This window comes from Aotus nancymaae, unplaced genomic scaffold (assembly GCF_030222135.1).
Source record: "Aotus nancymaae isolate 86718 unplaced genomic scaffold, 86718_ANA_hifiasm-v0.15.2.pri h1tg000011l, whole genome shotgun sequence".
Lineage (NCBI taxonomy): Eukaryota > Metazoa > Chordata > Mammalia > Primates > Aotidae > Aotus > Aotus nancymaae.
Genome location: NW_026988422.1, coordinates 40,992,895 through 41,017,919, shown reverse-complemented (window position 1 = coordinate 41,017,919; position 25,025 = coordinate 40,992,895). Strand labels below are relative to the sequence as shown.

At 52.4% G+C, this 25,025-nt stretch overlaps 1 protein-coding gene across 2 annotated transcripts; it reads left to right on the top strand.

Moving 5' to 3' along the window:
- Positions 1 to 3,981: 3,981 nt before the first annotated feature.
- BMF (Bcl2 modifying factor) lies at positions 3,982 to 24,395 on the top strand. 2 transcript variants are annotated; one of them, XM_012462518.2, is made up of 4 exons: positions 3,982 to 4,144; positions 6,272 to 6,568; positions 8,055 to 8,215; positions 20,356 to 24,395. In XM_012462518.2, exons 2-4 carry the CDS (start codon positions 6,277 to 6,279, stop codon positions 20,455 to 20,457), a joined length of 555 nt encoding a protein of 184 aa, XP_012317941.2. In that variant the 5' UTR covers positions 3,982 to 4,144; positions 6,272 to 6,276; the 3' UTR covers positions 20,458 to 24,395. The 2 variants fall into 2 exon arrangements, with proteins under 2 accessions (XP_012317941.2, XP_064230912.1); XM_064374842.1 differs by lacking the exons at positions 3,982 to 4,144; positions 8,055 to 8,215 and having other exon boundaries at positions 5,800 to 6,568.
- The last annotated feature ends 630 nt before the right edge of the window (positions 24,396 to 25,025 follow it).

Genomic DNA, 25,025 nt, shown 5'->3' with positions numbered 1-25,025 from the left:
CCTCCCCTTAACTCTTTGTATCCCTCCAAGATTGTCAGGGAAGGCCCTCCTCCCTGTCAGCCTCCGTGCTGATGCCTTTCTCTGGGGACCCTTCTTCCAGAGCCAGCATCAGTTAGCAGAGGAGAAAACCAATTGAGGCAAGGGGCAGGAAGAGAATGAGAGAAAGGAAATTCTCCAAAACAGAGCTTGCTGTGGCTGCACTGTATATTTGCTCTGAGCCCAGTCAAAAGCTCAGGGTTCATCTGTTCCCAGGGTGCTGCTATTGGTCAGGGGGCTCAGAGCCCAGATCTGCAGTGTAGCAGGTCCTGATACTGCTGAGTCCATGCTGTGCTGAAAGGGGAGAAAGGGCATAGAGGGAGGGGTCTGCTTTGACAGTGATGAGAGGTGGGGGTGAGGCTCCTGACCTCCCTGACCCCTTTATCCCTGACAGTCCTTTTCTGGTCCCTCTAGCTCAGAAGGCTGGGCCCCTTGCTGCTTGACCTTAGAGACTGAGAGCACAGGAGGTAAAGCCACAGGTGTCTTTCAGAACCAGCCTGAGGGAGCAGGCTGTGAAGACCTGGGAGAGAGGTCTTAAATATCACTAGTGGTGTGACCATCCCCATATCTTGCAAACTGCCAGACCCACTGAGATACTCCCTCCTGCTCCCCAGCCCCATTCTGTCACAATTATGATGTCTCAAACCTTTATAGGGCCACAGGCCATTTTATGAAACTGTTATAAGTTATGGAGCCACCCCACTCACAGAAATGTTTATGTACCCACAAACACAGTTTAGGCAGTTTCAGGGGTTCATAGACCCTAAAGCTCAGGACCCTGATGAGCCTGGTGAGTACATGGATCCCATGTCAATATCCCATTCTTGGCTAGGTGCAGTGGCTCATGCCTATAATCACAGCACTTTAGGAGGACAAGGTAGGAATAGTGCTTGAGGCCAGGAGTTCAAGACCAGGCTGGGTAACATAGTGAGACGCTGTCTCTACAAAAATAAAAATAAAAAATCTTAGCTGGGTGTGGTGGTGCACACTTGCAGTCCCAGCTACTTGGGAGGCTGAGGTGGGAGGCTCACTTGAGCCTGGGAGATTGAGACTGCAGAAAGCTGTGATTGCACCACTGCACTGCAGCCTGGGCAACAGAGCAAGACCCTGTCTCAAAACAAACAAAAAGAATGCATCCTCTCAGCTTCTTTGCCTTGTGGACCCAATTTTACCATGCAGGGCTGTGATGAAGCATACAGAGCTTTAGCATCTCAGGTAGGTCAGGAGAGCTACAATGGCCCCACCCCTCAGGGCCTGTGCTGTCCCAGAGGGCAGATTCAGACTTTGTCCCTCAGTTCCACTCTTGACCCTAAGGAATGCCCAGGGGCACCACTGGCGAGCCTGAGACACTGGCCTGATAGGAAAACAAATGAGAAAAGAAGCATGGAGGGAAGGAGAGGAAGGAAGTCGGTGCATTGGAAACCACGGAGGGCTCCCAGTGCCTTTCACAGAGGCTGGGTTTGGTTTCCTCATCTCCCTACATGTAGCAGGAGTGCAAGGTCACTCTGACTAGCTCAGACACGCCCTTTTGGCCAAGCCTCCAGGTAAAATAATATACCTCCTTTTGGCTTAGCGTCTCTTGCTGGACATCTGTCAATTTCTGAGGGGGAAACTATGCTACTGGCCAACCTTGACTCTCCCCTCTTTCCCTTTTCCCTCTTGTCTCTTGGAGACAGCATTTTTCTATTCTAGCAACCACAGCCTTCAATATGGCTGGTTCATTCTCTTTTGAGGGAGCCAGGGAAAGAATGGATGAGAAAAAGTACAAGGAGACTTCAGGCTCTATTGGGCTGAAGGTCTCAGCTCCACTGAACTTAAATCTGAGTTTACTACCCAGAGAGCAGCTTTGTGGTTAGAGCACCACTGAGCCCTGCTGCCTCTGGTGGGTCAGAGTTGTTGCAGGCTGGCTCCCTCTCACTGCTTTCTGGACTCATCATTTTATCCTTCCTAAAATTCAGGATTGGTCAAGTCATTCATCTCCAATAAAATCTTTGGCACTTCCCCTTTATAAAATACAGATTCTTCAGTCTGGCCTTCCAGGGACACCTCTGTAATCTGACATGAACCCACCTGCCCGCTTCACTTGCCATTTACCTTTCCTAAATCTCAGTGTGCACCCAATGATCCAGTCATCAAGCCTCCCTCTGCTCCCTGCACAGGTAAGCTCTCCAGCTTAGCACTTTAGTCTGCTACCCTTAGGCCTGGGATTTTTTTTTTTTTTTTTATGGAGACTGTCGCCCAGGGTGGAATGCCGTGGCGCCATCTTGGCCCACTGCAACCTTCGCCTCCCGGGTTCAAGCAATTCTCTTGCCTCAGCCTCCCAAGTAGCTGGGATTACAGGCATGCACCACCAAGCCTGGCTAATTTTTGTATTTTTAGTAGAGACAGGGTTTCGCCGTGTTGGCCAGGCTGGTCTCCAACTGCTGAGTTCAAGTGATCAGCCCGCCCCGGCCTCTCAAAGTGCTGGGATTACAGGCGTGAGCCATTCGCATCTGGTTTTCCTTATTGAAAAATATTTCCCGTTCAATTTAAAAGCCATATTCCTGAAGCCTTCCCCAGCCTTTATATTCCGAATTTTTCTGCATTCCTCAAGAGTCATTATCCTAGGAATGAACACAATCCCTATGGCTTTTCACTATATTCAGGGCTACCTCTCCTAGAAGACTGTAAGCTCCTTGAGGACAGACTCCAGGTTTCTCGCACTTAGCCCAGTATCTGGCACAGGGTAGGTGCTCAGTAAATGTTTGTGAAGTAGCCCATAGACTGCTTTGTGCGGTCTGCAGGACACGCTGCTCTTCTGGGAGCACGAGCACAGTCTCTAAATGCTGCCATAGCGATATATGTATCAACCGCTCAAGAAGCCCCTGCCTTCTTGGGCGCTCCTCTTCTCATCCAGATGTTTATTTTGCCAGTGCCCACGCCCAGGCAAGAAGAGGACCTGAGGGCTCCTCTGGATGTGTTTGTTTCAAACACACCTTCAGCTTTGGGGCTGCAGTTTTCTTCAGACCTGCTCGGCAGGCTGGAGGGAGCTTTCCCCTGAGGCTGGGATCCCACAGGGACCCGCACCCTGCACCCTGCCCCCACTGGACGCACCAGCCTCATAAAAAAAACTCCCTGTCCCCTTCCCCCCACCCTTTCTGATCGCGGAGCAATTATTCTGTCCATTCCCGTGAAAAAGAAGACAAAAGTTACTTTGGCGCCCCCTCTCCCACACCTGATAGGATTCAGGGACTCTCTGGCGCTTCCAGAGCCTGTGTTAGGGACAAAATCCGTGCGGGAGACGGCGCTCCAACTGCGCTTCTGGTGAGGATCGGAATTTTGCTCGGCCCCTTGCAATGTTTCCATGGGAAGGTTCGTACATTCGTGACCGTCCCTGGCAGCTGCCCAGCCCGGGACTTGGCGCTTCACTCGCCATTGGCCAGTCCTCGGCGTGACGCGCCGGGGGGCGGGGCCTCATCAGCTGTTTGCGGGATGCCCCGAGCGGGCGTATTTTGGAAACAATACCGCACGGTGCGGAGTGGCCTCCTCCCACCTCGGCCCGCGTCCGCCGCCGCCGCCGCCCTTGCCTGCGCCTCCCGCCTCCCGCCGCAGCCCGGTGAGCGCCCGGGTGGCGGCCGGGGGCCGGGCGGAGTTGGATTGCAGCTCCTTGGGGAAGTGGGGAGCGGAGTCGCGCTGCGCATAGGGGCCCTGGAAGGGTTTGGGCTGCGGATGTCTGGGGTGACCATGAAGAACTGGGGCGCTGGGGTGAGGGAACGAGGTGCAGAACCCACAGCTGGGTGTGCCGCTCCAAGAGGGAACTTGGAGGTAGCATTTGGGACTCGAAGGAGTTGGGTCCAGGTGGGCGGGGGAACCTGGGTGCACTGCTGAGCAGACCTGGGTGCCCGAGAGCGGCCCAGCCTCTGGGTCTGACTTTGGGGTAGGACAGGAGTTGTGGGGCATCTTGTCTCCCTGCGGAGTCTGAAGGCTCCTCTCCTTAACAGCTGGGCTTTTTCCCTCCTTCCCAATCGAGTCTGGGCATCAAGCCCCCGAGTGCTCGTCACGCTGGACCCTGGCGCGGAGCCCTGGCATCACGACTCGGAGGCCGAGACCCTCTCCTGGAGTCACCCAGGTCTGGTTGTGTGTGTGTGTGTGTGTGTGTATGCGTGCGCGCGCGCGCGCGTGTGTGTGCGTGCGCCTAGCCACTGTCGAAGCTCGGGGTGTCTGGCTACTGCATTCTCCTACGGGGAGGAGGAGTCTAAGTTCAGCATCCCTCTTCGAGCCCTTAGGGGCTGGGATGGCTGCAGCGGATCTTTAGTTCCTTTGCTAGGAATAAAGCATTCCCTGGCACTGTTCTCAGGAAGTGCCCTCCTCCCACCACTCTGGATATCACCTCTTAAGCTCAGGAGAAAAGGGAGGAAAGGATTTCTTCACCTTTTCTTAGTTTACCCTTCACCTTGCCAAGCACCCCTCCAGAGGCGTCCACCTACAGGCAAGCTACCTGCAGTTTGTGGAGAGTGAGGGGGTCCCTGGGGCTTGCAGAGCCACACCTTCTGGCTGTACTTACCCCACTGTCCAGTCCGTGCAAGCGTTGAACTTTGGGGCTTTGCTGGGAAGGGGAGGGGAAGGTGATAGGCTTCAAAGGAAAAACCAAGACAATGACTTGTGTTTGCGATTGGCTTTGAGGGCCCCTTTTAAGAAGAGGTTGGAGGGCTGGAGGGGAGCCCCTGCCAGGTGACTGGCAGGACAGCAGAGTGCACCCCCCACCCCATACACACACACACACACACACACACACACACACACACACCACTTGGGAAACACGGTCCAAAGAACACCACATGGCTGCTTGCCATCCTAGCAGGCATATCCTCACTCTCCAGAGAAGAGGGTAGAGACAGGACCATAGACAGCTCAGGGACAGGGATGGGATGGGATGAAGCGAGGCCCCAAGCAAGCATCTCACAGAGAGCTTGCATTTGGCAAAGGCAGGGTTCTGAATTGAACTGAAATTCTTTTAGCAACTTCACCAACTCACAGACCGTTTGGCTTGTTCTTCAAAGGCAAGAGACTGGGGGGACGGAACCCCCAGGAATCTCTAATTGAGTCTGACAAGGATGAAATTCATCTCTTTTTATCCTTAGCTGTTCAGGTGGTTGCTGCTTCTGACTGCTGCAGGGGTCTTAAGGGGTTCCTGGTGTGTGCAGGGAGCTGGGTTGGAAGCTTAAGATGCTAGGTAGCTCCAAGCTCAGACTTCCAAGAGCCATCAGGTGGAGTAAGAGGAACTTCTTTATTACCAAGAAACTCTCATCAATAACCTGAGTAGTAGAGGCAGTGAGGTCACAGGGGGAGGGGTGAATTTCACTTCCTTCTGTAAGGCCAATTACACCAATCTCAGGTCTCAGGTTTTGAGCTGGCAGGAGTGGGAGGCTGTGGAAACAAGGATTCGAAGTCTTGGAGACTAGTGAGGAGACTTAGTTGGGAGAGGCTGGACCTACCTTCCAGGCCAACCTTTCTTTGGTGGGCAGACAGCTCAACTCTGCTCAAAGAGAACGCAGACGGCAGCTGCGATGACTAACTTGGGTCTTTATCCCTTCTCCCAGGACACACTCTTACCACACAGCAGAGCCTGTTTGTTGTGTTGTGCAAGCAAGGGGTGGAGATTAGAGTAGATGGGCAGCAGGGCGGGGCTTAGAGGTTTGGAGGGAACCTGGCTGCCCTAGGATTGCGGGCTTTTGTTTCAGCTGTTGAGTCTGGAGCTAAGCTCAGACTGAGATAAGAGTTTCCTTGGGGCAATGACTTTGTGTTTGTTTGTGTGTATGTGTCTGTGTGTTGTGAGCACTGTATATATAGCCAGTCACAGCACCCTTGACAGCAACTTACAGAGGCTAGTCTTGTTTATATTTTCCCAGGTACCCTGCATGCATATAGCTGCTGATTCTACTCCTGTTATTGCTCACAACGCTCAGAGTCAAACTTTGTGACTGGCCTAGGTCAGAAAACAGGATCAGGAAAAAGGGTGGTTCCAGGCGGGCCCAGGGAAGAGGTGTGGAGGGCCCCTGAACATTGAGGCAGTCCAAATTTTGGGAGTGGGTGTCACCCTTGGCAGTGCTTTATTACTAGGGTTGTATGTCATCAGTATGTGGCCCAGCCCCCTCAAATAAGAAGAGGGAATAGGGAAGAAAGAAGGGAAGGGGAGTCCTTCCAGGTGTGGCCCTGGTGGGGCAGCATCCCAGATGCCTGCATTGCCCTCTTACAGGGGAGATGGAGCCATCTCAGTGTGTGGAGGAGCTGGAGGATGATGTGTTCCAGCCAGAGGATGGGGAGCCAGGGACCCAACCCGGGAGCTTGCTCTCTGCTGACCTGTTTGCCCAGAGCCTACTGGACTGCCCCCTCAGCCGGCTTCAGCTCTTCCCTCTCACCCACTGCTGTGGCCCTGGCCTTCGACCCACCAGCCAGGAAGACAAGGCTACCCAGACCCTCAGCCCAGCCTCCCCCAGCCAAGGTGTCATGCTGCCTTGTGGGGTGACTGAGGAACCCCAGCGACTCTTTTACGGTGAGTGCTGTCAGCCTCAAGACTCCTTCCATAGAAATTGGGGGAAAAGAGGGGACTTTCCCTCCCCAAACCTGCCCTTTGCTGTTTCCTTCCCCAAAGTGGTCAGTGGGGCTGTCGATTCCTTGACTTCCACCTGCTGCCTCTCGGCTTGTTACTGCTCCTCACCTGTGCGCCTCAGGACCCCAAAGGGCAAACTGCCCTGACCTTCTTTCTGCTCCATAGTCCCCTGTTGGAGGGATCCTTAAGTCCATGGTATCTCCATTTACATCCTGTGCCCCTTGAGTGGCCCGGCCTTTAGTGTCCCAGCAGTGATTTGCCTTCTGTAAAGTGGCTCCTATTGCCCTGGAGAAGTCTGGGGGATCTATGACTGGCTGTTGACAATGAAGGGAACAACTCAGCCAGTTCTGGGAGGGAGGGTTCTCGAAGGCAGAAGGTGGCCCCCAGTTGTCACTTGGGACTTTCTGTGTGTGGAAGGGGAACTGGAGAAAGAGGTTGGGCCTCCCTGGGCCCAGTGCCAAGAGAAGGGATTCTTCCAAGGCTAAATCAGACAAGACCTCTTCATTTGTGGGCTTAAATAGTTTGTTTTATGAGAAATAGGCCCTCCTCTGGCAAAACGGCAGGATCAGACAGTCTGTTTTCTTCTAGTGGCACTGCAGCTTATGGAGGGAGGGTAAAGGCTAGGAGGGTGGCTTTCTGTGTCTGACGAGCACATTGAGGAGACACTGCATTTACTCCCAGAGGGAAATGCCTCTTAGGGCAGCTCTGGCAAAGCAGTTCTGGCGGGAGTATGAGAAGCTGGATAAGGCGGGCAGGCGGGGAAGAGGGAAAGGAGCGCGGAGGCCGGCGGACTGGCGCCCCTAGCGGAGGCTCTAACGCGGTAAGTGTGGAGCGCTTGGTCTAGAGGTCTTGCCTGAGGCTGTCTCCAGAGAGGAACTTCGCAGCTCTGTGCGTCTCAGTTTTCTCTCCCTCGTTTTTATGCTGCTGCCCAGGAGCTTCGGGAGACCAGCCTTCCTCTACTGCCCTAAAAACGTGAAGACACTTTTTGTTTTTTTTTCTGCCCCTTACTTTGCTCAACTCAGAAACTCTGGAGAGCTATACCTCCAGTGCTTTTCCGGAGAACTTCAACCTGTTACTACATGAATAATCAACTGTGGTCAAGTGTAGCTTGATAAATAAGGATGGAAGATTGGCACGTTCGCCTGTACACATTACCACCCTGCCCTTTGTCATGGCACTGTCAGTGAATGGAGAACCGGAGGGAAGGCTCGGGCCACTCTCCCTGTTCTGCGTTCTGTTCTGCAACCTTTATGCACTTGGGCAGCAGCATGTCCAAGCTTGGTATAGTGCCCTGATACAGGCAGGCTGGTTCCTATCCATTCTCATAGGAGGATTTACTCTCAGCTTCAATCTTGGCCAGGTCGGGCAGGTGTGGGGAGGCTGGAGCAGTTGTGGAGAATGCTGAGATGTGGCTCCTCTATCTTTGCAGGCAATGCTGGCTATCGGCTTCCTCTCCCTGCCAGTTTCCCAGCAGTCTTGCCCCTTGGGGAGCAGCCCCCCGAAGGGCAGTGGCAACATCGAGCAGAGGTACAGATTGCCCGAAAGCTTCAGTGCATTGCAGACCAGTTCCACCGGCTTCATGTGCAGCAAGTAGGCATGGGGGTTTAGGGGAGGAGGGTTGAGTCTGTGGGGCTTGGGGGCCAGGGCCTGCCTTTCTCTTGTCAGCAACTCTGTCTCTGCCAGACCGCAAGAATGTGGTCCCAGAGTTTTGGTTTTTGCGGTTCCCATGGGCAGGACAGGCCCAACTGGATGAGCATCTTGCCCTCATCTCGGAGCTCTGCATTGGTTAACTGCCCACTCTCAACTCATGTTCCATAAGGGCTGTCTCGGGGGAGGCTACAATCCCTACCCTGGAATAGGGTGGTTTTCTGCAGCCCTGTCTGATAGCCTGTCTCTTCTTATGGTGGTGGCCGGGGGACTGCCCCTCACAGACCTAAGAGAAAGATTTTCAGGGTCCTGCAGTGACACTGGGCAGTTGGGGGGTGCCTGGCTAAGGTATAGTGGGAAACGGGTAACCAGGCCAAGGGATGGGGCCTGAGTGGGGGAAAGTGGTGGAACCGGTTGAAACCTGACACTTTCCAGCTGGGGAGGCCGCTCCTCACTGTCTCTGTCTGGGAACCAGGGTCTGGGACTCAAGAGAGTGTACCTCGGAGAGGCTCCCCAGACCGGCGGCCAGCCGGGCGCTTGGCCGGGTGCTTGGCCGGCAGCCTGGCACCAGCCCCGCCAGGGTGGAGCATCGCGTGTCAGCCGAGCATGTGGCAGAGTCCATCAACAAAGGCGGCGGCTGGCAGGCTCGTGCTGGAGGAGCCCTCTGTGCCACGGACTGGAGGCTGCCCTGTTCCAGCAGCCGCTGTCTGGGCTGGGCCCCCAGGCACTTAACCCTTCCTCTCCAGGCTGGCTTTCTGGATGGCTGCCAAGACAGGGAGAGGAGCCTGAGGCTGCATCCGTGCTGGTACAGCCACTGCTGAAGCACAGGCATGCCACCTGGAAGTGAACACATTCTGTGCTTCTGGGACTGTGTCCCTGGCCCCCTGGCTCTGTATGTGTGTATGTGTGTCTGTCAGGAAATCAAGGGAATAAATAGCTTGACCATGACTGGGCAGACTCCAAGGTTAGATGGGTAACTTCAGGTGGCCGGAGGAGAGCTATTGATAATAGGTAGGTTGACTTAAGGGTCAAACCATTGCCAGTGGCAGGGGAAGAGGAACTGACCTTGGATGTCCTAAGAACAGGCCATTGCCAGTTAGATATGGTTAGTGCCCTCTGCCAAGGAATTCTGAGGACAGTTTGGGGCTAGACTCAGTCCTGGTAAGTCCTCCTAGTCTCTTAGTGATCAGGAAGGGAGGGTGGCCCTATGTTTAGATAATAGACTTAAGCTCTAGTTCTTACTCCCTCCTTTGATTATTTGGTGGAAACTTGGCTTAGAGTTTCCCCTTCAGTCCATGTGTGGACTCACTCTGATTCTTGTTTTCAGTTTCTTGGCCTCCTTCCTGCCCATTCATTCCACCCTGGTTGTACAGGCCTATGGCTGAGCACAGCTCACAGCTTCCAGTCCCGGTACTGGAGAGGATTGGAGGACACAGTGGCTGTGGCTCTCCTAGACTCATCTAGAGAGCTATGTGGAAGGCAGCTTGCTTCATTTGCAGTTATCTGATCTCTCTCACCAGTTATTCCCCAGAACCTTCCCCTAGCCACTGGTGAGCCCCTATAGGCTTGGGAATAGGCTGGGAGCCCTCCCTGGCACAGGACTAGGATACAGTCTTCCTGGGGGCCTTCCTAACTTGGTCCTGAACAGGAGGAGGAGGAGGAGGCCCTTATCCCAAGGTCTAGCCCTGCTTTTTTTTGAGGCAGAGTTTCGCTGTTTCGCCTAGGCTGGAGTAGAGTGAAGTGCCATGATCTTGGTTCATTGCAACCTCTGCCCTCCAGTTCAAGCGATTCTTCTGCCTCAGCCTCCCGAGTAGCTGGGATTATAGGTGCCTACCACCACGCCCAGCTAATTTTTGTATTTTTAGTGGAGATGGGTTCACCATGTCTGCCAGGCTGGTCTCGAACTCCTGACCTCAGGTGATCCACTCACCTCGGCCTCCCAAAGTGCTGGGACTACAGGCATGAGCCACAGCGCCTGGCTTGGCCCTGCTCTTGGCTGGTTGCCATCACTTCTCCCAGTTCAGAGCTGCCTCTTTGATGGCACAGGTCAGTTTTAGACAAGGTGCTATACTTTTAGCCAGAGCCACTCAAGCTGGGGAGAAGGAAAACTGGAGGAGAGCTGCATGAGAGTCTCCTCTGTCTTGCACCTGTCTCCACACTGGCTCCCAAGATCCCTGTACCCCTCCCCTCCTGCCAGTTACCAACTACTTCACTTCTTACTTGCAAGAGTAGGACGCGGGCCAGTGAGCCCTTTCTAGTGCAAAGAGCTGATTTTCCCAAATTTTCCAGTACAAAGAGCCAGGCTTTTTGTCTTCTCCTTGGACAATTCTCCCCAGAGTCTTCTTGCTTTTAACCCCTTCTTCTCCATTGACCCTGTTTATAGACCTTCACCGAAACTCATCCTGCAGGAAGGGCTAGGGTGACAGCTTCAGGCAGGTGGAGCACTAGTACGCCCGGAATGTTTCAGCAGCTGGTTTTAAGAAGTGAGTCATTTTCTGAACTTGATTCTTATATAAACTACAGTCTAATAGTTCAGATCTAGAAAGTACTGTTGTCACTGCTCCATTCTTATCCTTTATCTTCTTTCCCTATTCCTTTCCCTCATTTTTGCAGGCAGAGAAACTGAGGCAGTGGGAAGGGGGTTGTTTAGGATTTAGTTTTAGGCTTTGGGTTCAGTCAGAAAACTTAGATTTGAAGAATACCAGCTCTGCCACCTACTCACTTTCGGGAAGTCACTTGACTTCACTGAGCCTATTTCCTCTTCTGTGAATTAGCGCTAATACCACAGGATTTCGCTGTGATAATTAAGTGAGAAGATACCTATGAGAGTTCAGGGCACGGAGTAGATGTTCTTTAATGCCTGTTTCCTTCTGTGTGTTTATGATGCTGATCACCCCCTATGCTTGTTCTTGTTGGTTCACAATTCATTTCCTACTCCACCTGGCAGGCGGCTCTCTGAGCAAAGCTTCCTCCCCTGAACTTCCCTTCTGCCTGCTCCAGAGGAATCAGTGTCCAGACTGTTCATTTGTGGACCTTGGCTTCATTGATTTCTCCTCGGGGAATGATAGCTATTCTCCATCATTGCGGGCTGGATTTAGAGAGCCAAGAGAGGCAACCCAAGAGGCAGGACGGGACTTGAGGAGGCCTGACTACCTCCCTTCCCTTACAACTGGGATAATGTCCTGGGGCCAGACAGCGGCCACTGGTCCATCGTCCTGTGGAGAGTGTGAGCTCCCCCTTGTTGTCCATGGTTACAGACCTGAGTTATTCTTTTTTTGCACCAGGGCGACCTTCTCCCTTGGAGGTACGGTGCTGAGGCGGGTGCATGATGATGGGGTAGAATGGAATTATGGCCAATTGAGTGTATCAACCTGGCTCCAGATGCAACAGGTTCCAAGTTTCCCTGGGTGTCATTTTATGCTGGCCATGTGTGCTTTCAGCACATTTCCTGAGGGCATTGCTAGGTGGAGGACTAGCCTGGTTACCCGAGTGATCAGTTCAGCGTGGCTGTTCCAGACCCACAGGCAAAAAAGCAGAGGCAGAAGATCAGAGTCAGCAGGGTGCTCCGCCTCAGCTCTTGGTGTCTCCAAAGCAGCAAGAGAGTTGGAGGCAGAGTGAGTGGAGGTAAAAGCCTTTCCTAGCCTCACCACACATCCCACCTTCCTTTGGCTGGGTCAGGAGTGAAGGTTCTCCTGCTTGTCCTCTGTGAGCTGATGTGGCAGGGACCTGCAATGGTCTGCTCATAGTCACTTGTCTTGAGGGTGGTGCTGTGGTGCCTCTGTATCCAGCTTCTGTGTGGAAGAGCGCGGTGCAGATGTGCTTCCTCCCTGAGCCCCTGGGCTGCCCTGGCCAGAAGATCAGAGCCCCAGCTTTCCTGTCCTTGTGCTATGGCTTCCTTCAACATGAGCCTAAGGAGGGGTGGGAAGTGGTGTCCCCTCCCCTTGGGAGAGTCTTCTGTCTCAGTGGCCTATCATGAGATTTGTGGGGGTATTTGCAGGCAATGTTAAGAATCCTCAAAAACAGTAGCTACTTTAGACAGTCGAATGAGTAAAGCTACCGGAGGGTTGGAATTCTTCATGTTGGAAATGGCTTTTCACTTGGACCAGGAGTGGCTCCATTCAGAAAAGCCGGGTTTGGAAATTCTCTGAATAGTAATTAGACTTTTTGGAAAATGAAATCTGAGAAAACTTTCAGCCACTCTGTTGAAACATCTTTAGCTATAATATCACAAAAAGGATCCTAGACCTGTAGGCAGAGGTGTGGTAAAATCCCGGCTCTTCAGGATTTCGCTTGGACCTGACTTTGTAGTTTGGGGAGCTCTTTTGGAAGTTGTGCTCGAGTTGGTGTTTGCATGGTTTATTAACTAGCAGCTTCTCTGCCTAGCAGACTGGATCCTTTGTTCAGGGAGCTCCTGTCTGCTTCCTGACACTTTGGGATTCTCTCGTTGTTGGTGAGTGGTTTTCTGGAACTCAAACTGGCTAACTACGTTGCTCAGGGTCTAGGGGCAGCCCTGGGCAGGGGCCCCAGAGGTTTCCTATGAGTGAGAAGGGTCCCTAGGAAGCCAACCTCTGTCCCAGGAGTGGGAGGCCCACCTAGGACAGTGCCAGGGGAAGAGTGAGGCTGGGGGAGGGACTGCGGAGAGCCAGAGTTCGTGAGAGCCAGCGCCGGGGCTGGGGGCCCTGTGTTTGCTCTGTGGCTGGCTCTGTTTATATCGCTCGCTATATTTAGCTTCTGAGTCATCAGCGTGGCAGACTAGAGGCTGAGTTCCCCACACACTCTGCACCTGACTGCTCTCTCTTCCAGGAGAAGGGCCTTGTAGTTCCGGAGAGTTCATTCCCTCCCCACCAAGGCAGGCCATGGGATGGAAATGAGCTTTTTTTTTTTTGGAAAGGGGGTGAAGGGAGGAGGGGACTAAGGGAGACACAAAGACAGAAGGTTAAAGAAAAATGTCTGGTTTGCCTTTTGATCCATGTCTGGCAGCCAAGAGGCCATGTTCCATGACCAGAGCACAATCAGTCCGTGTGTGAAGGGGAGGGTTCCAACTTTCCTCCTTGCCTGGTTCGCCTTGACCTGACGCTGGACAGGACATGAACAGTCAGCTGAAAAGACCCCAAGTTGAGAGTCAGAACCTGGGGTTCCTTCTGCATAGCATAATACACACAATAGGCCTGTCCCCCCAAAATCCCCTCCTTCTCCCTTCTTTAACCAGGGCACACATCTGAGCTCTTAAGAAGTTGCCCAGTAGTTTGATGGAGCTGTTCTTAGCTGAAGGGAAACTGAGTAAGGGTCTCAGTAGTTCCTCCCTCTAGGCCGTAGAGGTGCAAAACAAGGGTCTGGGGACATGGATGGTGCAGCACAGCTCTGTTCCTGACCCACACCCCTCAACCCCAATGGCTGGAGCCAGTGTCTTCCAGTCGTGTTAGAGGAAGCCTTGCCATCTTCTGCTGAGAGTTGGCTGGCTCCAGACTGCTCGCTCTTCCTTAGAGAAGCCATGGGTGTGGCCATGGTGGCTTCAACGTCCTGTTAACACTGCTGGCTGGGCTGAGGAAGCTCTTGGCAAGGAGTCTTTTTTTCCTTTTCCGTTTTGCCACGTTGCTCGTTCCTTGGGCCTCTGGGTCAGAAGCAGTCTGAGGCTGTGGGCCCACTAGGTCCAAGGGGTTGCCCTGTGGGTTTCAGAATCCTTGGCTCAGCCTGGCAGCCTAGAATCCTGAGCCCCATGGCCTGTGGCTGCTGTGGCCAGTCTCATAGCGAAGAGTCAGGGATCCTCCTGGGACTTCATGAGTCTTCTGGGAAGACGGTGCTCCCCAGGCAGGCCCTGTTGCAGGGCATGTTGAGAGAAGTGTTCTGCAAAGCCAGTGGGTCCTAGGTTTTGCTCGTGCTCCCCAGGGAAGGATGAGCCTGCTCATTGTTGCCCCCAGGCCCAGTGCTCTGTGTATATGTTTCTCATGTAATCACCACAGCAACCTTGTACTTTTAGATTCAATTGTCCCTTTGTTATAGGAAACAGGCTCGGAGAATTGAGGTAACATGCCCAATTCACACCGTAATTTGGTGACCTAGGTGTGGTACAGATCTGATGGATTCTGGAACCATGATCCAACGGCCCTACACCTGCTGCCCAGCAATCACATTCTAGAAAACCAGGGTACAAGGGAGCACACATTTGCTGCCCCAACCCACTCTGCCTCATGTGATACTTAGCTCTGTGTTCTTGCTGTTCTCTCCATTATATTGTAAAACATTTGAGAACAAAGTTTATATTTTACTCATCTTTGTATCCACATAACTCTTAGCTCAGTTGGGTGCTTGGTAACTTGATAAAAACGTGCTGATTTCAACAGAAAACATCTTCCTAGCTTCTTTCAAGTGGAATTTTCCAAAAGTCTCTCTTATCTCAGTGTTCCTGTTCTCAACTGCAAGGCTCTTTCCTTCAGCCTTGGCCTGAGTAGGTTTAGAGAATGACACAGAAAAAGGAAGAGGTAAGAAAACTTCACATCATGGAGTGTGTGCCATCCCAGAGAGTACAGATGATTCTGCATTTTGAAGAAATTGAGTGTGGTCTCAGATCATGGTCTGAAGTTGTAATTTCAGACCGGTTTTAGCTTTATTTCTGTTTGATCTTCAGTTCTGCCTCTGAAAGGTTTATTTTTTTCTGGTCCACAGCATGCTTACTAAATAGTTAATGATCTGGAAACAATGTCTTTAAACATACTAGGGGAGCAGATCAGTGGTGATTTGCTTTGAAAAGGTAATACTATTTTCATAATGTGAATAAACACACTGTAAAATTTTAGTGAAGGAACATAGCTTTGGAGTCAGGAGTCGGGGCCTCAAATAACACCCCTCCCACCTAACTTGGGATGACTTTTCTGAGCCATTGTTTCCGTTGCTGTAAAATGGGATCGATAATACCTGCTCTTCCTATTGTGAGGGTCACATGAGAATAGAGGAAAGCGCTCTGTTCTAAATCTGAGATATTATAAGTTGCTCTCTGTTTGGTAAATTTGCATTTTGTGAGTTAGGTTCTGTTAGAGCTGCACACTGCTTGGCTTTGCTTCTTCCTCTGATTCTTTGGGGTGAATTAGCTCTAGCCGGAGCATCTGGAACACTGGTGACACACAAAGCCCCCAGAGGGTGTGAATTGGATCTGAAAGGGGGAAAGGCAGAGGGAGATTCTTATCCAGGGAGCGTAGGGAACACGCTTTGTGCTTAGGGCAGAGGCTGTGTGGGATGAAACAGAGTTTGATTTATGTAATCCAACCTTGTCAGACACCACAGCCAGCTCTTTAGAAAAATAAAAAAAAGGAGGTCTTTTACTAGTTGGGCCTCTCCCCAGGCGAAAGGCTGATACTATCACATAAAGTACATCTTTAGACCTGGCCAGACATCAGTTGTTCCTGGCCTCAGACAAGTGGGTTATCTTTCAGGGCTGACTCCTCTGTAGTCCAGTGTGCACTTGTTGAGTGCCTACTGTGTGCCTTCCATGTTCCCCATTACACAGGATGAGCAACTGAGCATTCAGGCATAGGGCGTTGCACATGGTGAGGATTGAAACATTTGTCAACGACTGCCTTCATCCCCTGACCATGGCAAGAAAGTGAGGCTGAGCTAAAGAAGCCACACAGGGCTCTGACGCCTGCTTGTGTTCTCTTCTTTACCATGTTAGGGTGCCTTCCTTGGGGGATTTCACCTCTATTCTTTCCCTCCATGCCTTGGCTCTGCCTTCTTTTGTGGCGGAGTCTTGCTCTGTTGCCCAGGCTGGAGTGCAGTGGCATGATCTCAGTTCACTGCAACTTCTGCCTCCCGGGTTCAAGCGATTCTCCTGCCTCAGTCTCCTGAGTAGTTGGGACTACAGGCAGGTGCCACCATGCTCGGCTAATTTTTGTATTATTAGTAGAGACAGGGTTTCAACATATTGGGCAGGCTGCTCTTGAACACCTGACCTCATGATCTGCTCACCTCAGCCTCCCAAAGTGCTGGGATTACAGGCGTGAGCCACCGCACCGAGCTGGCCTGCCTTCTAAGCCATGGGAATCTGAGAGCTCTATGGTGAGCTTCCCCTCCCCTGTATCCCAGCCCTTACCCTTGGGTCACCCTGTGTATTCTGGGAACCCCCATTCTGTGAGGGGTACCCTAGTTGAGTCTAGGAGAGCAGGCCTTGTTCTGGGGGTCTGCCCTTGTTGAGCTTAGATTGTGCACTGGGTGCTGTGCCAGGTGCCCGTGGGTCAGAGGCCAAGCGCATTCATTCCTGTTTCCCCTTCCTTCTCCCCTTCTCCATACCCTCTTGTGGAAGGACCCACGTTCTCTGGTGTTTTGGTGTCTTTGTGTTCTTCATCCTGTTCGGTGAAGGCTGACTTCCTTCCTCCTCACTGTTTCTCCCACTGGCCTCCCTTCAAGTCCTTTTTCTTTCCTTTTTAGTCAGGTCCTTTTGTTAAACTTTTAGGAAATATTTTTATTTATTGCTGTTTGTAATCAGGGTATTCTTTGATTTTCTTGGTTTCCTCATGGAAAAGGGTCTTGTGGGGGCTTCCCTGAGGCAGGAGAAGGCCAAAGGGAGCCTGCGTGGTGTCTTCTTGTAGCCAGAGAGGGCTCATGGGCCTACGGGTGGTTCCCAGGCCCTTCACCTAGCTGTCAGGATTCAGTTGTTGGAGCTCTGAGCTGTAATCCTGAAGGTAGTTGTGGATGGCAGACTCCTTAGGTTTGGAGAGCACCTCTGTGGTTTCCAGAAGAACTGCCTGGGCTGGATTAACCTCTGGCTTGGCCACTGGGGTAAGACATGACTTTGGTGGGAAGAGATGGACAGTGACTGAAGAAAACACCAACTCACAAAGCGTTTTCTTCTAGGCTGTAGGATCATGAGTGGTCTAATCTCTGCCCTAGTAATGTCTTGTATTTTCCAATATTTCTATGATTAACATGTATTGCTTTTATGATTAAAATATAAGATATACAAGAAATGGTTTCTGATCTCTAAATGTCACCCAGTGAGCTTGTGCGGTATATGGATTCCTGGTACCCTTCTTTGAAATCCTGATCCGGTGGGTCTGGGAGAGGCCTGGAGACTCTGTACTTACAACAGCATGTCAGCTGGCTTAGTGACACAGTTGGGTTTCAAAACCGTTGATCTAGTACAATACATGCATTTTCCTTATAAGCCAAGAGAGAACTCATGAGCAGGTTGGGGGGAGATCCAACCCTAAAGCCAGGTCCTCTGATTCCTGGTTCCTGGGGATCCATGCACCATAGAGCCTTCCTTACCAATCATGAGCCTTAAGGACTGTCACACACAGAGGCATGGAAACTAGATCGTTCCCAAGGGCCGGCCCATGTACCCTGCCTTCTGCACCTAGGCCTGCCTGGGTCCCCTGCAAGACCTCAGCCTTCCTGTCTGAAAGTACTCTGTGGCCCACAGCTGCTTCTGAGTCCCCCAACACTCCCAGATGATGGAAGTCTGTGCCTTGTTTTCAGAGATCTCAAGTTACCCAGGCAGCAGGTGGCCTCTATTAGTGGAATTTGGGAGAAACTGAGGCATACAGAGATGGAATTGGCCCTGGCCCCAAATCATAGCATTCACATCTGCTTTCCTTGGCCATTGAGCTGTTTTGAGATGATTTAGCGAAGGGGAGGATAGAGGGTCTGCTTTGGTATAAAGAAAGGCAGTGGCACTGTCAGCACAGTGATCATGGGAAGGGACTTTGCTCTAGGGCCAGATGGTTTAGGTTCAGTTCAGTCCCTGTCACTTCTACTAGCTATGTGATAACTAAGTAATGGGCATGAAAATGTGCCTCAAAATCACCTAGGGAATCTTCAGATGCTGGGTCTGTGTTTCTTTTTTTTGTTTTTGTTTTTTGAGATGGAGTCTCGCTCTGTGGCCCAGGCTGGGGTGCAGTGGCACGATCGCGGCTCACTGCAGCCTCAGCCTCCCAAGTAGCTGGGATTACAGGCGCCCACCACCACACCCAGCTAATTTTTGTATTTTTAGTAGAGACAGCGTTTCACTGTGTTGGCCAGGCTGATCTTGAACTCCTGACCTTGTGATCCACCCACCTAAGCCTCCCAAAGTGCTGGGATTACAGGGGGTCTGTGTTTCTAGGCAGCTCTCCGATGATGTCGAGGCTGCTAGTCCATGGACCACACTTTGAGAAGCAAGGATGCAGAATACTCAGAACAGAGCGTGGTACCTCCCCACCCCCCACTGCTGCCCCACCCCATGTTACCATTATGGTGATGATTGTTCTTGCCACCAGTCTTCTCAGACAAGCACCTGAGGAGATCTGGAATTCCAGCAGACTGGCCTCTCCAGGGATGAGTCTGCTTCTGGATTCTCCTCCTGTTCCGCAGCATGACCTCTGCACCTGTCCCGAGCAGCAGCTGGGGAGGGGAGGAGAAGGGGTCTTCTGCCCAGCTGCCGCAGGCCCGAGGCTTCACTTTGGGTTTGCAGCTGAGTCCATTTTCACGCTGTTTTACTCTAACCAGATTTTGTTAAGCCGGGTGTGTTTCCTCTTTTTACTCATCTTTGTTTACAAAACACGAGGAAGCCATCCATCTCCCCAGCCCTGGCTGCCAGGCCTCTTCTGTGGCACGCCCGATTTCCCTTCCCCTCCGAGCAGGAGCTGCGCCTCCAGCTTGCCAGGTTGTTTTCCAGGCTCTTCCACTGGGGAAGGAGGAATGCTGTTGCTATGGTCGGGGGGCATTCTGTGTTCACCTGGGTTATCAGGCCCCAAGGCCAGCTCCCTGGATGCCTCTCTTCTCTTTGTGGCCTAGGGCAGCATGAAGGGAAAGCCAGCAACCTGCATGCCTCCCCAGAAAGGTCAGGGAGGCTGGACGGAACCTGGAAGCTCTGGAAGTCCAGGAAACCTGGGCCCCCTTTCCAGCTATGCCACTGGCTTCCTCTCTCCTCTTCCCATCTGACCAGGAGGAGTTGCCTGGTGGGGCTGGTGCTGTGATTAAAGACAGTTTAAGAGAGGGCTCCAGCACCCCCCCACCCCCACCCCAACACCTCATGTAAACTTGCTTGCTGATGGGGCCACTGAAGTAATCCAAGTCCAGCCTGTGCTGGCTCCTTTCTGCACACTAGGTTTTTATTCCCCTGTCCACTGAGAGGCCCCCGCCCAGTCCTCCTGCCCTGGCAGACAAAGAGAGAACAAAGACCGCCTCTTCCAGCACCCCCCAGCTCCCCGCAGGCCTCTCCTGGGAAATGGTACCTGTGTGGGCAGGGCACCAGCCCCAATCTGGTGAGCCACTGACCCCTGAACTTCGCCCCTAGCTTCCCAGTCTGACAGTAGGACCTGGGATAACCTCCAGAGTGTAGTATATATTCTTTGTTTTTGTTTTGTTTTCAAGTATGTTCTTGCTTAACGTTTAATTGGCTCCAGTCAGTAGGAGAGCGCTCCAAGAGGGATTATTTATGGCTTACTGTCAAGAGCATCTATAAAAAGGGCAGCACTGAGCTGGAGATGCTGGGGAGGGAGAGCGGGCGGGCGCACAAGAGCATGTATGTGTGTGTGTGTGTGTGTGTGTTAGAGAGTGTGTGTGTGCGTGTTTGCACTGGATGAAATCAGATTTTTGCTGCCTCAGCAGTGTGGTTTAAATTGAAGATTAACCCTTTGACCTTCACAGTGTCAAATCACTTGCAGATGGAGGCCCCCCCCTTTCCCCTTGTTCTCTATGTTACTTTGGAGTCGGGGGAGAGAGGGGGGCACTTCTTCTCTTTCTGAAGCCAGTTTGTTGTTCGTGCAGCTGAGGTTGGAAGGGCTTGGGAGCCAATCTGATTAAAAGCAGCACTTGGCTAAACTCTGGAAAATCCTGCAAGCAGGGGGAAAGCTTAATCCTCTTGTGCATAGTGCATATAGTGCCGAGTCTTTTCTTTTTAATGTTAAAACTGCAATTGTTTTTGGAGAACTCAACTATCTCCTCCACAGGGCAGCTCCTCTTTCGCCTGCCCCCCTCCCTACTGTGAGCTGTACTGATAGGATTAAAGTGCCAGCCCTGAGACTTGGAGCTCTGAACTTTTATTGGAAATGAGAGGGAGTCGTCTGAGGTTGTGTTCGGGAGTTATGTTGGTCTTTTTTTTCTCCCTTCAGCATCAGCAGAACCGAAATCGCGTGTGGTGGCAGGTCCTCCTCTTTCTGCACAACCTGGCTTTGAATGGAGAAGAGAACAGGAATGGGGCAGGCCCGAGGTGAGGCTGGGCTGCCCTCTTCACATGGGGCACCAGGAACACCGTCTGGAATAGGAAGGACATCGGGCAAGACTGACACTGTGTCTTATGAACTTGTTTTTTTGTTGTTATTTTGCATTTTTATTTTTTAAATTTCTCTCTGTATGTACATACAACATACCCAAGCGGGATCTTCTTTCTCTGTCAGGCCCTTGAATGGGAATGGGGGCCTTTGTCAAACACTGTTGAAGGAGAGGCTGATGTGTCTGTGACGGTCGGAATTCCCAAGGGCTCTGACAAGTAGATTCTTCGACCGAAGAATCAACCAGTTGTCGAAGATGACCCATTAGTGATGTTCTCTGGGGAGTGGACTGTGGTTTTTCCAGAGGAACTCAGTTAAGAAGTTGAGTGGATCAGAATCCTAGTTCCACCAAACCCACGGGCCTTCCACTGTGGATGGGGGCCACGATCCTGATGGTCACACCGCTTTAACCCACCGTGGCCTCGGCCAGGGGCTTTCCAGTTGAGGATGGCAGCTTCCCTAGGCCGGCCAGCCAGCTCCACATCTGTCTGGGTTCTCACTTGCCCCAGTCAGTGCCTGCCCCAAGGGCTCAAGGATTCCTACCTGGCTCTTGTCACGTCCAGCAGACCTCAGGGAGGGTTGGGTTTCTCTAAGGACCCCTCAAACATGTCGCAAAATGAACCAAACTTTTGGCTAGGCCTCAAATGTGACTTAGTCCCACTAGGAGGCCCTGGGATTAGTCCTGAGGTGCAAAGCCACTGCCACCACTGGCAGCCTGGGACCAGCTGGGTGTCAGCCATGGACGAGCCGAATAGCCAGTGAGTGTGCTGCCAGCAGCATGTGCCTCTGTGAGCTCTTCTTTCAAAAGACCTGCCGACAGATCGCATTCCACCCCCAGCATCAGCACGGTGGGACATCGGGGGGCAGGTTTGCAGTGGGGCTGGAAAATGTGGTGGCCACCCCACCATAAGAGTCAGCACTAGAGGACCCCAGACCCCTTGGTTTCCTTGGAAACAACATACCTCTTCCCCCTCGTCCCTATTCCTTTTTCACACCTAGTGGGATACAGAAGAAGCCAGGACAGTGGCTTTGCCAGCTGAAAAGTGACTTTTAGAGTAACAGATAAATGATTAGAGTGGGGAACCGTCAAAGCTGGGTGCACACTTCCTGTCTTCCTCCAGCTTCCAGCCAGGCCAGAAGGGCATGCTCTGGAACCCAGCAGGATCGCGGCTGCCTCTGCACATCTTCCCTTCCCTCCCTGCTGCGGCACTCATGGAGAGGATCTAAAGCAGCTGGTGTGGCAGCTCTAATAGCAGACACAGGGAATCTGTTAACCAGACGCTAGGAAATAAATTATAACCTTTGCATATGTGAGAAAAGACAACATTGGTGCTAACAGTAAAGTAAGGCCCAAAGAAAAGACGGCTTCCCTGGACAGAGAAGATTCCAGGGCCATCCAAGGAAATTGGAGGGGTCCAGAGTAGACTCTGAAATCTGCACAAGCCCAACCTCTTCTAGTTCTGAAGAGAGGAGGTCTTCAGTACTATTGAAGGAGACGTTGATCTTCCAGATGTACAGTTGTGCAGGTTGTTCACTGCACAAGGGCACCTGCAGAGAGCTAATGAAGGCTGGAATTCAGCCTGCGTTCTGCTCACTAAGCTTTGTGCCCTGGTGTGGGGCTACTTCTCCAGAAAAGAAGGGGTGCCTTACCTAATTTGCACAAAGGTGCTGTATGGGCTCACAGCACCCTGGAGGAGAAGGGCCTCAAACTGTGCGTGTAAGCCTTTGTTCTGTTCTGCTCAGATATTCTGGAGATATTACCTCTTCTTGGTCAGAATTCTGTTCTCAGGGTGTGTACCATGATTTGTCTGCTAAGAAGATGGGTTCCTGCTACGCAGAGAAGGAGCCAGGGACCAGCGTGAAGACTGGCTCTGGGACACACTGACCATTGTGAAATTCAGCCTTCCCTGTGGGTCTCCCTCCCATTTCATGATGTGTATGGGACATATGCTGATCTCCTTTCCCTGGATCAAGGTGGTGACAGGCAGGCTGCTGCTGTATGCTTCAGCGGCACACACCAAAACACCGGGATTATTTACACTAGCCACTGTTCACCCCTCTCGGCAGACTCTCCACCTGAGCTTGGTGAGAGAGAAAATGATTTAGATCTTGGTGCTGAGGCAAGGCCATCAGCTTCAGAGACCTTGCCGGGCCCAGGCTGGATGGCCTGTGGCCTGAAGTTGGAGCCCAGACATTGACAAACCCACCTGAACATCAAGCCTGGGCAGGTGGAAGGTGGTCTGACTGCCCTGTTTCCATCTTACGCAAAGTCAGGAACTCACTCATTGTCTTAAGTGAGCCAAGGCAAAATTTACACCCCTCACGTTTCCCTCTCCTTCCTCCTCCCCTAAAAAAACCCAGGAGGTAGCTGGCAGAGTAACTGTCAGGAAGGAGAAAGGTTCTTTCTGGCTGGCTGTCTTTAATTGGCTTAGTGATCTAGATTGGCCCCTTCCTCCTCTGCCTGGTGAGCTGGCTAAACATTCCTCAAGTCTAGCCTCAGGAGACCTGCCCCTCCCCCTGGCCTCCACCCGCTCAGGCTCCATCCCCCACCCCCAGGAGCCTGGCTGTCTCTAGTGAGGGGTGGAGAATCAGATTTAGAGGGAGGGAGAGTCTGACCTGGGTCCTGACCTGTAACCAGCTGAAGACGGTAGAGCCTTTGTGGCTTGCTAAGGGTGGGGGTTGGGAGAGGGACTGGAAACCCTTCCTCTGGAAGAAATGCCTGGGAGGAAGGGAAGCCTGATATGCAGGGTCAAAACAGTTCTTCTAATTCAGAACCCCAAAGCAGGGGTTTCTAGAAGTTGGTCGACAGATATGGTGGAGGGAACTCCCCAGGCCAGACGTCAGGCTCCCGCAGTGAGGGTGGAGGACTCGGCCTGACCTCTGCCTGGCCTCTTTCAAAGTCTGGGCCAGTAGAGGGCTGCCCCCACTCCCCCCACCAGGCAGCCTTCTCTTGCTCAATCCGAGTTGGAAAAAGATCACCTCCCAGTGACCTCCCCAGCCCCCGGGAGAGTAAGTCTATGTCCAAAGCTATGTGGCAGGCTTGTTTCAAGGGCCCAGAGGGGCCCAGCTGACCTGTCTCATTGCCCCTGGCAGCCTAGCCCCATGCAGGAGGCTCCCGCCTGGGGGTTGTTTGGGACAGTCTAGCCAGGGCCTCCCAGGTAGAGTGCTATGGAGCCACTGTGACTGTCCTGGACAGCAAAGAGCATGCTACCCCACTGAGCACTTGTCTTCTTTTTGAGGGACTTAGTGGGCAGGTGGGGTAGGGAGAAGGGAAGTGGCAGATGCAGGAAGACTTTGGCCACCATGGCTCTTGAGGGTTTCTGCAAATCAGTGCTGGTCTGGACTGGAGACAGCTCTGTGTGAAGGTGAGGACTCTTGGAAGTGGGCCATACTGGCCTGATACCCTAGCAGGAAGGGGCTCACCTGTCACCCTTAGGCAGACTGAGGACTGGTAGGGACTTTGAGTCTTGAGGGAAAGCAGAGAAGGCTGAACTCATAGGTGCCCAGCCAGCCTCCCAGCTGAAGGTGCTCAGAACCCCGTGCGGGCTCCCAGCCCTGCACTGCCCCTCTTTCTGCAGGTGGCCAGCGCCCCTCCCTGCTCTGGGTGCATTACCCAGCCTTCCACTCCATCCTTGGATCCATAGGGGCTGTCAGGGGGAAACCCAGTGAGAATGTAGCAGTTTACACATCCCCAGGGCAGCTGCCCTGGGGTCTGGGCACTCTGCCTCTGGGAGAGAGGAAGAAGAAAGGGGCCCCATTTTTTTAAAACTGTACAGAGCCTTTGGCTTTATGTGTTTATGTTCTTCACATGCATGTGTGTATGTGTGTATATCTTCCCCCCATCAATTGGTACAATTTTTAATAAAATCATTTAAAGCAAATCTGGTCTTTTATTTTTCAAGGTGTGGTAAAAATGCAGGGAGATCAGTTAGGAATTGAAAGCCTTCTGGCTTTCTCAGCTGCCAGCCTGAGTGACCCCAGAGGCTCTCAGCTTTTGTCATGACTTCCCTTCCCCTCCTGGAGTTGAGAAGAGTGATTCTGACCACACAGTAGGCAGCACAGCAGAGGCCCTGTGATGGGGGAAAGATGCAGGCTTTGGACCCGGTTCCCGCCTCCTCCAGCTGAATGAGCCTGGGCAAGTTATGTAACCTCTCTGAGCCTTCAGTTCTTCCACGTGTGAAATATAACTGTGCCTGCCTTGCGGGATTAGAGGGAATGTGTCAAAAGGGCCTGCCTGCCGCTGGGACTCAGTGATAGAAAGGACCCCAGCAGCCCCTCCTGCACACACTCCCCCACCCCTCCCTTCTGTCAGGGTAGCCCCTCGGGAGGCAAGTTAGTTGTAGGGGGACTTCCTGGCTTGCATTTCTTTGTGGATTAACAATGTGTCTGATTCAAAGTGGTGATTTAAAGCTCTTGACAGAGTTCTGAAAATCCTTGGGAAAAACTGCTCCTGATCCTATCAGCAGTAAGTTGTGAACTGAGGGGCCAACCCGCCCTGCGTCTGTGGGGCT